Genomic DNA, 14,465 nt, shown 5'->3' with positions numbered 1-14,465 from the left:
ATTCAGGTTTATGAGGTACTGCAGAAGGGATGCAAAGTATCAGTTATACCTGGTAGAACCTCATTCAGTTACTTGAGGACTAACACACATCATAAGCCACAGAATTCAAGTACTCGCATTCTGCCTTTTTAATTGCAACACACCTCACTAGTCACTCTGCTGCATGCAAATCTATTGCCTGATTCAGCTAAGAAGATTACTTCTATAAGTTAAAGGTGAGCTTTTTACCAGGCCTCCTGTCACTCCAAGAATCTGAATATTTATAAGAAAGCATTCACATGGCAGAACGTTTTGCAAGTTAATCACCATTTCTGTTTGTGACACCCATAAATACAAATAAAAAAGTAGAAACCAGTGATTTTCATAGCTTAAAAGAAAAACAAAAGCCTAACTGAATGAAAGATTAGGGGCAGAAAAACTCCACACCCAAAGAGAATTTAAAAAACAAAAATTAAGAAAAAAAATAGTATACTCCCTCTTAAAATGAAACAGCAGTGACAATATAGAAATACTGAATTAAAATGACTGATTTTCATGGAAAAGAAATACTTCTGCTTTTTTACAGGAAGGTTTGCTATTTGTTAAGGTCTAATTGAGCAGATTGGGAGTCCACAAAATTAAAGTGCTCATCTCATCATTTCAGTTATCTATAAGACTATACAGCATATTGACCTTTCTTGCGATTGCTGCACTACTAAAATTAGTACCTTCACTCACAGATGGTTAACAAAATTAATTGGCAGAGTTGTTTAATCACAGAGAAATGTGTGTCAACTGTGCAGGACAGCTGAAGCTCAATACCCTTCAAGAAAAGGTGGCAAAAATTAAAGATATTTTGCTTCAAGCATACTATAAAGCTCTTGCGAATATATGCTTAAAGAGCTCGCAGCACTTAATAAATTCAATTACATTTTAAAGTATGAGATGATTTTGCTTTCTAATGGTTAACACAGGGGACAAAAATTTTTCCAATATCTCAGACTACAGCAACCATTACCTGCCTGGTTTTAATAATCACATTATCTCTAACTCAATTTACTGGTTTGGAAACATGTTACAATATGCATTCATTGACAGAAATAACACATACCTTCCTAAGTGCTGAAATGTTTAATTCATCAGTAGTTAAACTCCCTCGGAGGCTCAGCATCAGAAACTGTACAAACATGACTGCATACTCAACAGCCTTTTATTTTGCAGCAGCAGCAGCACTATTTGGAAGATCTTCAGGTAGTTCCTACTTGTCATACATCACTTGGTTTCACAAAACTGTTTTTTTTGTGTGAGAACTAGAGAGAAATCAAAAGGAAACTAAACCAGCTCTGCTCCAGGTGCACACTAAACACACCCTGATCCATAATCAGGTCTCACTGCACCAAATAACCTAACAAGTTCAGTCTGTGAAGTACAGATTTAATTCTTCCAAATCAGTCTTCAAAGACTGTCTAGCATTCAGCAGTTAACAAAGAAATATTTAAAACAGTATTAAGTATAAAAGAAAGTGAATTAATCATTTCTTCCACAAGCTCCTAATCTTTCAGATTAAATAAGTCTGACATGAAACATTATAAATAGTTAATTACCAAAATACTGACACTAAATATGAATTAATGACAATTCTCACATATCCAAAAAGGAGACAGACCTTGGACTTCTTAAAAGCACGCAGATTTGAACTGATTCAGCCAAACAAAATGAAGAAGAGGAATAATTTCTGAATAAGTACAGACTAAATTGATTCTGCCTTGAACAACCACAGCATGCAGTTTTAGGTGGCTAGTCTTGAATGCATTCCCAACCTTAGCAAAAAAAGTAAAAGCTTTTCCTGGACAGAAATGATAACTTGGAAACTCCACTAAATGGCAAACATCAGGTTTTCAACCTTATTTCTAGGATGATGGGGGCAGGGGGGAGGAGGAAGAATGTAACAGCAATACAACCAAACTTGTTCAACTCATACATGTTAAGCGCACAGCTCAATTTTAAAGTCAAACTGTAAACATACTTAGTGACTTAAATAAAAAAAAAAAAAGCTCAAAAAAAGTACTACAAATCAAAACCTGAGCACACATCATATCACCATACTTACTTCAACTGGTCGGTCAAGTATGTGCACAGAGCTGCTTGTGAATCATGGCCAAAGCACACTTACTAAAACTTTTCCTACTGTCAAAACCATCTGCTAGTTCAAAATGAGATTAATTCAGTGTTAATAAAACTTTGGATGAACTCATTTCATTGCAAGGTGTTTTTTTGGGTCGTGTGCGCCCCCCCCAATAAATTACTGCAGATAATTTCATTCTTTGGAAACAGACACAGTGAAGTGATCAGAAGGTCCAAACAGCCTCTGCAAAGAGGATCGCAAAATGGTTCAGCTTTTCATCATTATAACCTGTACAAAATGCTGTTGACTGCACATATATAGCACACTATTTACTCTCTCATATGAAAGTACACCTATACCTCCTCAGAAAGGTCTGTCCTTTGAGTAACTCTGCTCACAGATCTATTAAAACGGTTACACATTAACAGGCTCGCAACCATATGGCCAAATCTGTGACCCATCAGACACTGGCTGAAAGAGAAAACCTTAAAAGTTGTCCTCCAAATCAAAGCTTCCATAGACAGAATAAAGTTGACTTTACCCAGCTGATATACAGGCTGATGAAGATTGGGAAATTCCTCTACCCTCAAAAAGGTACATCCATGGTTGTGGGCCTTTTGTACAATTACTCTGGATAAAGCATTAATTTCCACAACTACATCTGTTAATTTTAAAATATGCAGACACAAAAAGAAGGTTTCAGAAAAGTAAATGTATTTGTTAAATATATGTTATGCTAATGTAATATATACAAAGATCACCATACTTGCTCAGATCACAAAATTATCTAGACTTTTACTTCTGCCCTCTCCCTAGGTTCTCCTCCCTCATCAGGATTACTAGGCAGGATAATCAAAACCACTAAAATTCTGGTGTTTAACTATGCTCTACCTAGTAAACAAAACACTGTCATTTGTACTCCTAAACCAGAGATGAAGGAGGAGTCTTTGAATCATTTGATTCTTGACATTTATCCAATCAAGGGAAATAAGGCAGTCCTTTGTAAACCTTGAGCACAAAGCACAGCATTTCCTAACAACCTAATTAAAAGCCTTTACTATGCTTGTTATTTCTGCCAATTCCCTTTTTCTAGGATTATTCTGGGATTCATTGCTTCACCTGTTAGCACTAATCCTCAGCCTAAAGCTTTTGTCATGCTTTCCTTGGATGTACTTCTCTCATCCAGCAAAGAAACACTGAAGCCATAGAAGACAAAGCCGCTTTCAGGAACTTCACATGTACATTTTCAGTTGATGCAAAATCCAGACCAACAATTAAGTCTTACTCTGAATTGAGGGATCTTTTCTGGATTAGATAAACAATTATGCCTCGTAAGACTTTCATGAAACAAACCCTAACCTAAAAAACAAAGGATCAAATCTTATCTTACATGCTCCTTCACTCTTTCAAAGTCTATAATGCAACTAAGACTACCTTCTTACATGTAAGAGAAAAAACTTGCTTTACATTTGTGTGCATGAGATACACCTTCCAGTTCCTGAAAAGCAGAAACACTTATTTGATTTTCTAGAAAATATTCAGCATAGACACAATATAGAAACTTTCAATCATAATATCTAGCTCCACTGAAAGCATCTAGCCTAAGCTCTAGAAATAGGACCACTTGAAGACAATGTCCTTCCCATAAATCTACTATTTCTTTAGATAGATCCAAGGCATGAATTGACTATGTAGCATTAGCACCTTCTACAGTAAAGCTTTACTTTCCATGTACGTTGGTGTTTCTAAGCTGTGTTAGTTTTGACATCTATAACAATCCTAGACCAGAAGAGCTTTGGTATGGTGCCCTGAATCCTTCAGCAAATCAAATGTTGAGCGTTAAATATTTCCATCTCTCAAAAAAGAGACAGAGCCATAAGAATAAGCCTCATGGAAGCATAGAGTTGTGAGATCAGATGCTGGAATAGGCTGCATGGGTGTGTCGCCTCTCTAATGAGGAAAGTTCTAGTTACCTCAAGTCACTTTTGTTGCTTCACAGTTTGTTTCTGTTCATCTGAGAACAGATATCCACTTACAATGTGGAAAGTTTAATCAATTGGGCCAACAGTAACAAAAAAAAACAACCCACAACATTTATTTTCTCACAGCAAAACAGGATGTCTTCTATAGGATACACCACTATCTTCAGTGCAGGACTTCTTGGTCCAAAATAAGTGAAGCTCATCAATAGGTTAAACCTGAGAGGAGTATTCTTGCACTTACAGGTCCTCAAAGACTATATGCTATAACATAATTGTATATTCAAAAGCTTTTCCCTCCCCTCAGTCAAAATTAAGTATTTGTCTTCTGAGACATGATCCCACTAAAAACCAGAGCATTGCTCAGACAGTTTCATGACTCCTGCAAGGGAAAAAGGTATGTAAACCTCAGTACACTGCATTAAAAGTTATAGGATTTGCATGTATAAATATATATATATGCTACAACTTACATATAAAATGTAATTTATACATTCATATCATATATTATATTACATATTTATATACATACTTTTTTTTTTTTTAATGCCAGGAGCAATCAGCTACTTTGGAAGAACCAGATCCTGTACAAAGTACCAAAAGAAAAAAGGTTTTCATCTTTGAATGGTGGTAGTTCATGTGCTGACTTGCTTCAATCTCAGAAACCAATGACAAAAAGGATCAGAAGAAACGCATGGCTCTATTCTTTGGAATCTACACCAACATATAATTATAAGACCATCTGTTCTCAAAATTTAACAGCCCAGAGTAGCTGGCACCCGATCACCTGACAAAAAGGATCAAAAATCCATAAACTTAATGTCAAACATACTCTCCTATGTAAAAGGCCTGCGACTGTGAAATGCTTAGATGGCTAAAGTGTATTTAGTGAAGTACCTACTCCTAGACAATGATGCTCATAAGAACACGATGATGATGATGCAGTAGGTATTGGCTAAGAAAAAAAATACAATCATACTTCGCTTTGACATAGATACCAGTAAAGTTTGCCTAATTCCAGTGTACCATTTATTATTTCCTTGTTTTTCCATACCTAGGCTGTCTTGCTGTTTCTCTCCTGAGGTCACTAGGGCAGGGATGTGATGGGGGAGGAGAAGGGAAGAAGCAGCAAAGTGTACCCCTGTAGCAAAGCAACACATTACAGAACCCGATAATAATGCAGATACAGAGCAACTGGTGTTAACAAAGCACGTTTTGAAATTGTAGAATTTATTCTCCAACCCTCTGCTCTATTTGCCTAGCACTGAGAAAGATCATTTAATTGGACAGCTGATCTCCATCCCTTTCTCCTTCCCTCAATACGAAGTCTATTTTGATTGTGTTAAAAATGAGATGAGAAAAGCCATCACCCCTGTAACTTGGTCTTATTTTGCGTGCTTGCAATGATCTGCCCAAGATCCTTAGGAAACTATACACTGCCTTTAAATGCCTTTTGATACTGGGGAGACAAGTTCTGGAATAAACTAACCGCCTCCAAAAAATTGCTCACCCATGTTAAATTACAGTTGGGTTTTTTTTCCAAAATAGTAACAACAAGCATTATATTTTAAAAGCAATCCATACAGGAATTGCAGGTACAGTAGAGAACTAAATTTTTCTCTCTGTTTCAAGGGGATCCTGGATCAGCAGCCCCCGCACACAGAAAAGCAAAAGCAGCCCAATGCACACACAGCTGACTCATTTAAATGATAACAGGAAAAAGCAGTAGCACATAAATTTAAAAAAAAAAAAAAATAAAAGCTTGTATATAGATGAATAAACATAATACAACAGCTATCAAAATCTTAGGTTTACCAATGATAGCACATTACTCGGCATTTCGTTTTACAAATAAGTTGCTAAAATTAAACTGAAGAAGCCAGTCACATGTTATTTATTCCTGTAACTGTTATACAGAAGTTTAACTCCTCCGAGAAGCACTCTTAATGGTATTCTATGCCAGTATTTTGGCATCTGATCATGCTCCTTTAAATGAGTACACATGCAATAAAATGACTATTTTATGCCTCTGGTGTTTTGGGGTTTGTCTTGTTTGCTTAGGGTTTTTTTAGGTGGTGGTGGGTGCGCTGTTTTGTTTTCGTTTCTTTTTTTTTTTTTTTTTAATAAAGAATCCAGCCTCTCCCTAGGGTGAATCCAAAAGAAGACTTTCTTGATGCAGGATGACTGACAAAAAAAAATTATCAAGAGATCTCTTCAAACACTAAGCTTGATGTTGATAATTAATCTTTCTATGAATTCTTTCTTTTCTTTATGGCTTACATGTAAACATTGACTCCACAATTGCAAAACATGATGTACACTGGTATGCCCCATTTTCTCCCAATCAGTACAAAAGTTTTTGATAGTTAGTCCAAGATTATAAAAAAATAATACAACATTCTCCTCAGGATAAATAAAGGAAAACAGACTGTTTAATATTCTTTGGAAGTAAAAGCGACTGTACAAAAAAAAACCCCAACAATTTAACAACAGGGCCCGACTGAATTACGAAGTATTTCAACAGTAAAAAGTACAAAACTTAAGTCAATAGGGTTTTTTTGGTGATTTACTATGATCTCTAAAGAAAGGAGCTTAACAAAAACTGATCATTGCTACCTGTTTCTCAAGGCTGCTAATATAATTTAAAAAACCACAACATTTCTGCTTCACAGTCCAAGGTACTACCACTGCAATCACTAAGTGAATCACTTAGATACTACAACTGATATCAACATAGAAGGAAACTAACTATACTTCATCCTTGTATTTTTTTCCACAACAAAAGGCAACTCCTGTCTTTCTCAGAGGAACCAATATAAGCCTCCAAATACTATGTAAAAATATACTTACATAGACCTTGTGAATTATGTAAATAAGGTTTGCTGAGCAACCTTTCTTTTCAAGGTCTAGTAATTGTTACCTTCAGAGAAAAAAAGTGGATACAGTTATGATACAAAGTTTCTTCTCTTTTTGCCCTCCTTCCAGCTGAGGCTAAAATGGCATCTCACGTTTCATTCTTCAATTACTACTTCAGACAACTGCCATGACTGCTCTCGATAAGTTATCCAATACAGTACACTTTCAGAGTACAGAAATGTCTCTTTTGGTCTCTAGCTTTTATCTCAGAATACACATACATATTTTTTATGCTAAATATAAATAAGTTTTGTCTTACTAATGTCGTAATGACTGTTAACAGGATATTGCAATCAACAGTTTAGTCATGACAGCCTACTCTGATGTATCATCTTCACATCTACGAGGCTTTCCTAGTATTACCAAATAGAAAAGAGTTTTTAAAAGCTCTAAATCAGTTTTTTGCCTTGCAGGCATACACAAAGCCTGTTTTACATATTATTAGCAAAACTTCAATCCTTTTTCCACAGACTGGCAGTTCCATCAAAAGTGCTCCTCTCCTTTCTACTTAAATCAATACCACACAGAGTAAGAGAGACACATGAGAACACTAGATTTTCTATTAGAAAGCTATAATATCAGTACAAATGCTTCTGCTAAAATGAACTCTAATGTAGGAGTAACTCTGTGTTATTGCTGTCATCTATCATTGTTCAGCTGTTCACGAATGAAGTTTGATCTGTTCCAAACCAAAGCCATACAGCTTCAAGCTACCTGGTTCATATTTTGGAAAGTCAGAATGCTTGAGGGAAAAAGTAACTCAGCTACCAGAATTTTGATAAACAATAAACAATAGCTTCTAGAGAAATACAGTAACACAGACAAGATTTCTCAGGAATATACATACCAAACAGTGGAACAACACTGCAATCCTAGTTAGGAGTATAACATCTGAACAGTCTCAAAACACAGCAGACCGAGAATTATAGCAGCAAGAGTCTGCTGCAAGGGGAACCAGAATATAAAGTAATCCCTTCCTTAGCCTAATTGCAAAAAGCACAGTTCATCAGTACCACTGATGTCACCTACTTCATTACAAGCTGCTTTTAAGTTGCTGGTATTCCCCTTGTATGTTTAATGGATCAAAAAGGGACCAGCTGTTCAGCCTACACTACAGTTCAAAGCAACTCAAGGTATTAAATTCTACCTCAACAGGAAAGACGGGAGAAAAGGAACATTGGGGATCCTAGATAAGCATAAAAAACTCTGATTTTATTTCCTCATAGAAGTGCAAGAAGACAGAACACAGAAGGCCTGTCTCTTGGGCGATTACATGACAACTTCTGAAGTCACTACAAAGTGCTACCAACTTCCTAAATGTCTTGGACATCAAGCACTCCTAAGGAGACAGTTTTGAGTTATTCTAAAAGAGAATTAAGCTATAATTTCATGCTCCATCTGGGGAAAGACAGAGAACCTTAAAGCTGGCAGCATTCTAGGAAACTGACAGACATTTGCCAGTGAAAGTATTATTTAAGTGTAATGCTGTGGGATAGAGATAATGCCTTTAAGCAATGGCTATGGAACCAAATATTGTGGAATTAAACATCCATAATGGGAGAAAGTCTAGCTTTCCATCAAGTAATAACCAATTCAGGAACAGTACTACCATTACAATTATACAATCCTATAACATTCAAATCAAAATGGTGTTTTTCTATAATTAAAAAAAAAAAAACTATGAAGAATTCAGAATTAATCTGATTTTCAGAAGAATGTACTCACTAGAAGCTCAAGACAACCTCACAACAGCAGCACCCAATGCATTTAAGAAGCTATCACGTGGACAACTATATTTTAAAAAGCAAGATGCTCATTCCACACTACTAAGAGGTGAAGAGTACTTTTCACTGTGGAGATACAATCAAAAAAAGTCTGAAGAACGCTGATGAAATGCTGGAGTACACCCATCACAGTAAAGCAGAATGTTCTTCAAGTGCTTACCCTAAGCAAGGTGAAATTCCTTTCAGAAATATTTTCTTGGTTAAACTCTCACTCAGACATCCAACGCCTCTACCCAAAAAAGACCACAAAAACACATCAAAGTAAAAAAGATGTTTTCAGCCATACCACATTATTTCAGCTGAAACATAAATCACATCTTGAATGCAGATCAGTCAAATGTGGGAAATTTCAATGCAGAGTGTTAGATATTAGATTTGCATTGCACCACTTGGATGATAACCCATTATAAGCAAGTTTCAGCTGAGAGGAGTTCTTTAGTTCTTGAGTTCCACACAAATCACCATGATCTACTTTTTAGGGAAATTATTTCTATTGAAGTGTAAAAAATACTCACTGACTTTCTCTCCCTCTTTTGGCTTCTGATGAAAAGGTTTCCAGGGAAACTTTAAACCACACACACAAAAAAAAAAAACCAACCTATTTTTCAACTCCAAAAAATACAAGTCCTACAATAGCAAAAAAAAAAAAAAAAAAAGCTCCTGTTCATTGGCTCCATCAACTCCTCCTTGGTTATTCATGGATTTGTTAACCTTTGAGATATCATTTGCACTCTCCTTTTGGATTCTTGCGAAGTATAATTGGTTAACTAATCCACACTGCACTGAAAACTATTGTATCTTTCCAAGAACCTGCACTACTGCAGGAATACATTCCATGTTAGTTTCGATCTCTTCAAAATAAGATGACAATGACATTCCCCATTTATGAAAAGAAAGGATTTTCTCATTCTTCAAGATCAGTAATAAAGAATGAAAATAAAGTTCAGCATATGCTACACTCCGCAGCTGTATTATTTTTTCAGAGTAGCTGTGCTGCACCACAACTGGTGAAAACACCGCAACTAAGCAAGACTAAAACACTGTCAACCCAAGTGAGAGCTATATAGGCACATGCACACAACACTCTCAATATTATATCAAAGATATCCCTGCTACCTATTACCCTAAGAATGCAGCCAAACAGAGAGAGATGCAACTGCCTCAGGACAGGTAGCACGCTCTTTAATCTCCCTACTTATTCTCTGATCTTTATTGAGCCCATAAAATTTCTTGGAAATTGATAAATGATACATCAATAATTGTGATCTATATGTACATGTTCCCAGGAAACGGTAAAGGAAACCCAAAGACATCAGTGCATTTTTCACAGGAGGCTGAGGCAGCAGTCAACCAGAGCTCACATTTTCACATATTTTTAACAACTTCCAAAACCAAGAGGTAATACAATCACTCAAAGTTGAGGTGACAGGAACACCAGAAAAAAAAAAATAATACAATCAGGGACAATCAAGTGTGGTGGAGGACTAAAGAGCCAAGATCACAGCAAAGAGATTGAGATAATGGCATGAGTCAGCCAGCATCTTGGCTCCAGGGGCTGAGTCAACTTTTGACAATGCCTTAAGCTAAAATTAGTATAAAGCCCAAGGTCTGCCCATGCGAGAAGTCTTTACAAAGCGATGTGCTGAAATACCCATACTGAGGTCTACAACACCGATTCCTGCAATTATACTGGAACTCATTTCATAGGGAGGCTGAAGGGGTAATGAAGAGATTTTTCTGGTCCCCCAGTAGATCAGAGAAATCCCTTGTTCATTGTCTAAACAGAGAAGTCTGTTTAATTACAGTAAATCCTATTAAACTGATCTTCCTTATAAAGGGCTGAAGTGACCAACTCCAAAAGGCTATAGAATACATAATGAATTCAGAGTTTAATTAGGACACGCTGTTAGCTAACTATTATCTATTAATTAGCATTCGTATTTTTTACATCTCATTGCAATAATACCCTTTTACTTTTAAATTGCACCCTTCTTTTTTGGACCAAAGTTACACAATTCTACCAGTGTGGTAGTAATTATAGTGATTGCTTAGAGAACAGCGGCTTGGAAATATCTGTAAATGTTTAATTAGGGGATAAAGGAAAGACAAGGGAAAAAAAACAACCTCAGAGAGAGGAATCACTGTTTTTCCAATCTGTACGTATTTATCAAATGCTTAATCCATTCTAAACCACACATTCATTGCATTTTTCTCGCACTATTTCCACAGCACCCTGAAATGTCAAAAATTATTTCAGAAAAAATGTTATTATACCCCAAGACATTCTCTTCAGTATGAAAACAGAGCTTAAAAAATGAAAAGAATTCAAGAATTAAAATACTCACCTGCAGCTGAAAAATAAATAGCATCAGAAAGTTGAGTGAATGGTATTCCACATACATTGGTATTGTATCACTAGAAATAAAATTTTCACTGGATTACTCCTTCTAAGGAAATCCTACTTTTGTAATAAAGACTATTTAACTTCAGGTTTTCTTCACTCCAAGAAGACATATGAAATTTAATACAAAATGTTGTGCACATTAACAAGCCCTGTGCTGCGATATTTACCATTTGGCAAGAGCACAGGTAAAAAAACTACGTTAGAAGGTCATTAAAGTATTGCATACTAACTCAGGAAAAGCAATTTATTTCCTTCAACCCCGTTCTTTAAAAAGTCAAAAGAAAATCTCGGATAGTTTCAGTGTAGCAGATAATCACTAACCACAAGAAGTCAAAAGAGTGGTCACATGAAAGTAAAGTATAACATGTCAAGTACTACCAGTACTATCCTTTCCTCCAGCAGTTTTTCCCTCTCCCCTCCACCTTCTAAAGCAAATCTTTTAAAAAGTGCTGCCTAAAATAGCAAGAGCTTGAAGGACATGATCACACTTGAATTTTATGGAAACTTTAATTAAACTTTCTTGCATATTTAAAAAACTTCACAGATGAAGTAAGTTTGTCATGGTGAAAGCTGACTTGATATTTCAGGAAACTTCTGGAGTTGGACACTGGGCCTGTTTTCTACACAAATGGTGAGGCTTCTTGCTGGAGAGATGCCCAATTCACACTTGACACTTGTTTAGTTGTCAGAAACAACTAAACAGGAGGACACAAACTCAACAACAAGCAGTTACTTCAGGATTAAGCTAGCAAAAAGACCTAGGTGGGAAAATTTTAAAAAAAGCTTTTAATAAGTAAAGCTGACTACAAAGAGACCACAATTTTAATCAACCTCTCAGTGTTATTCCAACTCAGGGATGCTTTTAAGAGGGACAAGATGAAAGAACTAGACGCACAATATTCTCTGTTCTTCTGCCTATTCTCTAATTAACCGGACCACTACAAAAAACATGCAGGGTGCTTTACGATAGTTGCCTAACAAGATATGCTCAGCTTACGACAAAAGAATAGATGAGTAAGTACTAAGCAGTGTTACTTAAATGTAGGCAAGAACAAAATTTATATCTGTTTGTGAAAACTGCAGGTCTGGAGATTTTAACTGGAGCTCTCAAATAAGGCCAGCTTAATGTGAACTTCCCTCTGCTGGCAACCTGTCAACATTCAGCAATGGATCAGTTGTATTTGGAGTCAGCAGTTTATACCTTCTACATCTCAGAGAATGCTTCAAGAGGTAAGCACTAGAGGAATATTAATTATGAACAGGTTAAAACACTTCTGAAAGAAAACAAGAGTGGTTAGCACCAGTCCTAGGAAAACACTCACACAACACAAGAAGAAAAATGACCACTCAAAGGGTTGCTTACAGGTCTGACAAGAAACATTTAAAAAGAGGTTTGCAAGCTGAACTTCTTTCCCATATCAATTACCTAGGAAAAGCACCAATATAATTTAGCTGCTTAAATGTGACATGCAACTTTATTAAATAAACTCCTTTAATCATGCTACTGCACTAACACAACAGTGACTTTAAATGACAAACCTGGTTTTCTTCTTGCAAAACTCGATACTGTTCCTTCCAAATGGTGATTTTTGAAGCTTCATCTTTCCTCAACGCTCTCTCCTTTTTTAGCTCAGGACTCCAGAAGGTCTTGATACTATTCATAGAAGAACTCAGCTTGCTTTCTTTCACCTCCACATCCTTCCGAAGCAGATCATTTTCCCTTAATACTTCTTTGAGTTGCGTCTGCAGATCCATTATTGTGTTATCCCTGGCCTGGCGCAGCGAGTGAGGCACAGTGGATGCCATACTCACTGGGGGGAGATGGTGCTCTCCAAATGCGATAGTATCGCTGGCAACTCCACTACTGGCAATGTTAGGGCTGCTACCCATTGCAGTCATCCTAACACCGTAAGGCAGCCGCCCCCCAGATCGGCCCAAAGTCATGGTGCTTTTTGGGGTGTCTGCACCCACGTTCTCATGGTCACTAAGATACATAGGGCCAGACGTAGCATAGGCAGCATTTAAGGACTGAATATTTTCCATAGAAAGGGTTTTCCCACTGCCACCCCCAGTACTACTCCCAGAACTGCCTCCTGTGCTGTTGGTCCGACGATGGCCCAAGCGTGGTGACCGTGGCAGCCTTGGTGAACGCCCTGGACTCTGGTTGCTCGGCTCAACCTTACCGACTGACCGAGCACTCCCGTACATGGTTAAGCTGGTGGTGTGAGGCAATTAGATAGGCATAAATCAGGAACACGAAAAATCCTGTTAAGTTCTTCAACGGTTGCAAGGCAGCTTAAGGCCAATCACAACTTATAACAGACCCAGTTGTCCATCTTTGAAGTCACGTGCTCACGGCGTTCAGGACCATATCTGCATCAATAAAAATAATATATTAAAAACTGTATCAATAAAAATAAGATTAAAAATCTAATTTATCACAAAATATTTTGTCCTAATTAGAATTAAGTGTATTCTACTACCTTTACACTTCTCCAGCACCTTTTCAATTCCCATTCACAAAGCATCAATCTTTTATTTAAACTCTAATATTTAAACTCAAATAAAGAACTTCTGTTCTTGCTTTTCAGTTGTTATATTTTCACAGTAAAGGGGGGGCGGGGGGAGGAGGGGGGAGAAAGGCCATCAATTATCAAGCCATAATTTTGTTAGTCATGACCTGAACTCTACAAAAGTAGTCTAACTTTTTTCCTATTACTAACTGGCCCCAATTCTTCAGCTGTTACCTTTCTGAGTAAGGGAGACAATAAATATTTAAAGCCCATTCAGTAGTGTTTTTTCCTTCAAGCACCACTAGCTCCCTAGGATGCAGTTTCTAAACCCTGTTGCTGAGAAAATAATCCTGTAAATGGGAACAGGATGTACTGAAATGATTCTAATCATGATCTTGACTAGCAGATCCTTTCAGCATTGCTGACAGCCCTCTACCAAACTCAGAAGTCAAAACCAAAACTATGGAGAATCATTACATCATTTGATCCCCAGCAATGGGACCAAAGAGGATAAGGAGAAAAAGAAAATCACATCTGCAATGAAAACTGGTTACAGTCTCCTGTCTTCTTGAACTGGGACTCAGTCCTAAACAGGACTTAAATCTTTGTTCTGGTTAAGCAGAGATTTCAATCAAAATATACTTCTCATTAACCAGCTCAGACAAATTCCATTAAATAATATCGTTCCAAGAGCAGGGACCTTTTAAGACACAGAACAGTATGGCATCATCATGTTGCAGTTCCTCCTCCCCTCTATTTTTTCTT

At 36.9% G+C, this 14,465-nt stretch overlaps 1 protein-coding gene across 11 annotated transcripts in view; it reads right to left on the bottom strand.

Annotated features, from left to right (window-relative positions):
- The window catches only part of ERC1 (ELKS/RAB6-interacting/CAST family member 1), a 306,998-nt gene that overhangs the window by 279,986 nt on the left and 12,547 nt on the right, over positions 1-14,465 (bottom strand). For all 11 annotated transcript variants that reach the window (XM_069860940.1, XM_069860869.1, XM_069860924.1 and 8 more), the window contains exon 2: positions 12,727-13,560. In XM_069860940.1, coding sequence (XP_069717041.1) covers positions 12,727-13,395 — 669 coding nt within the window. In that variant the 5' untranslated portion in view covers positions 13,396-13,560. The remainder of the gene's footprint in view (positions 1-12,726; positions 13,561-14,465) is intronic.

Source organism: Phaenicophaeus curvirostris, chromosome 1 (assembly GCF_032191515.1).
Source record: "Phaenicophaeus curvirostris isolate KB17595 chromosome 1, BPBGC_Pcur_1.0, whole genome shotgun sequence".
Taxonomy (NCBI): domain Eukaryota; kingdom Metazoa; phylum Chordata; class Aves; order Cuculiformes; family Cuculidae; genus Phaenicophaeus; species Phaenicophaeus curvirostris.
Note: the sequence above shows the minus strand (reverse complement) of the source record. Positions and strands in the feature narration are given on the sequence as shown.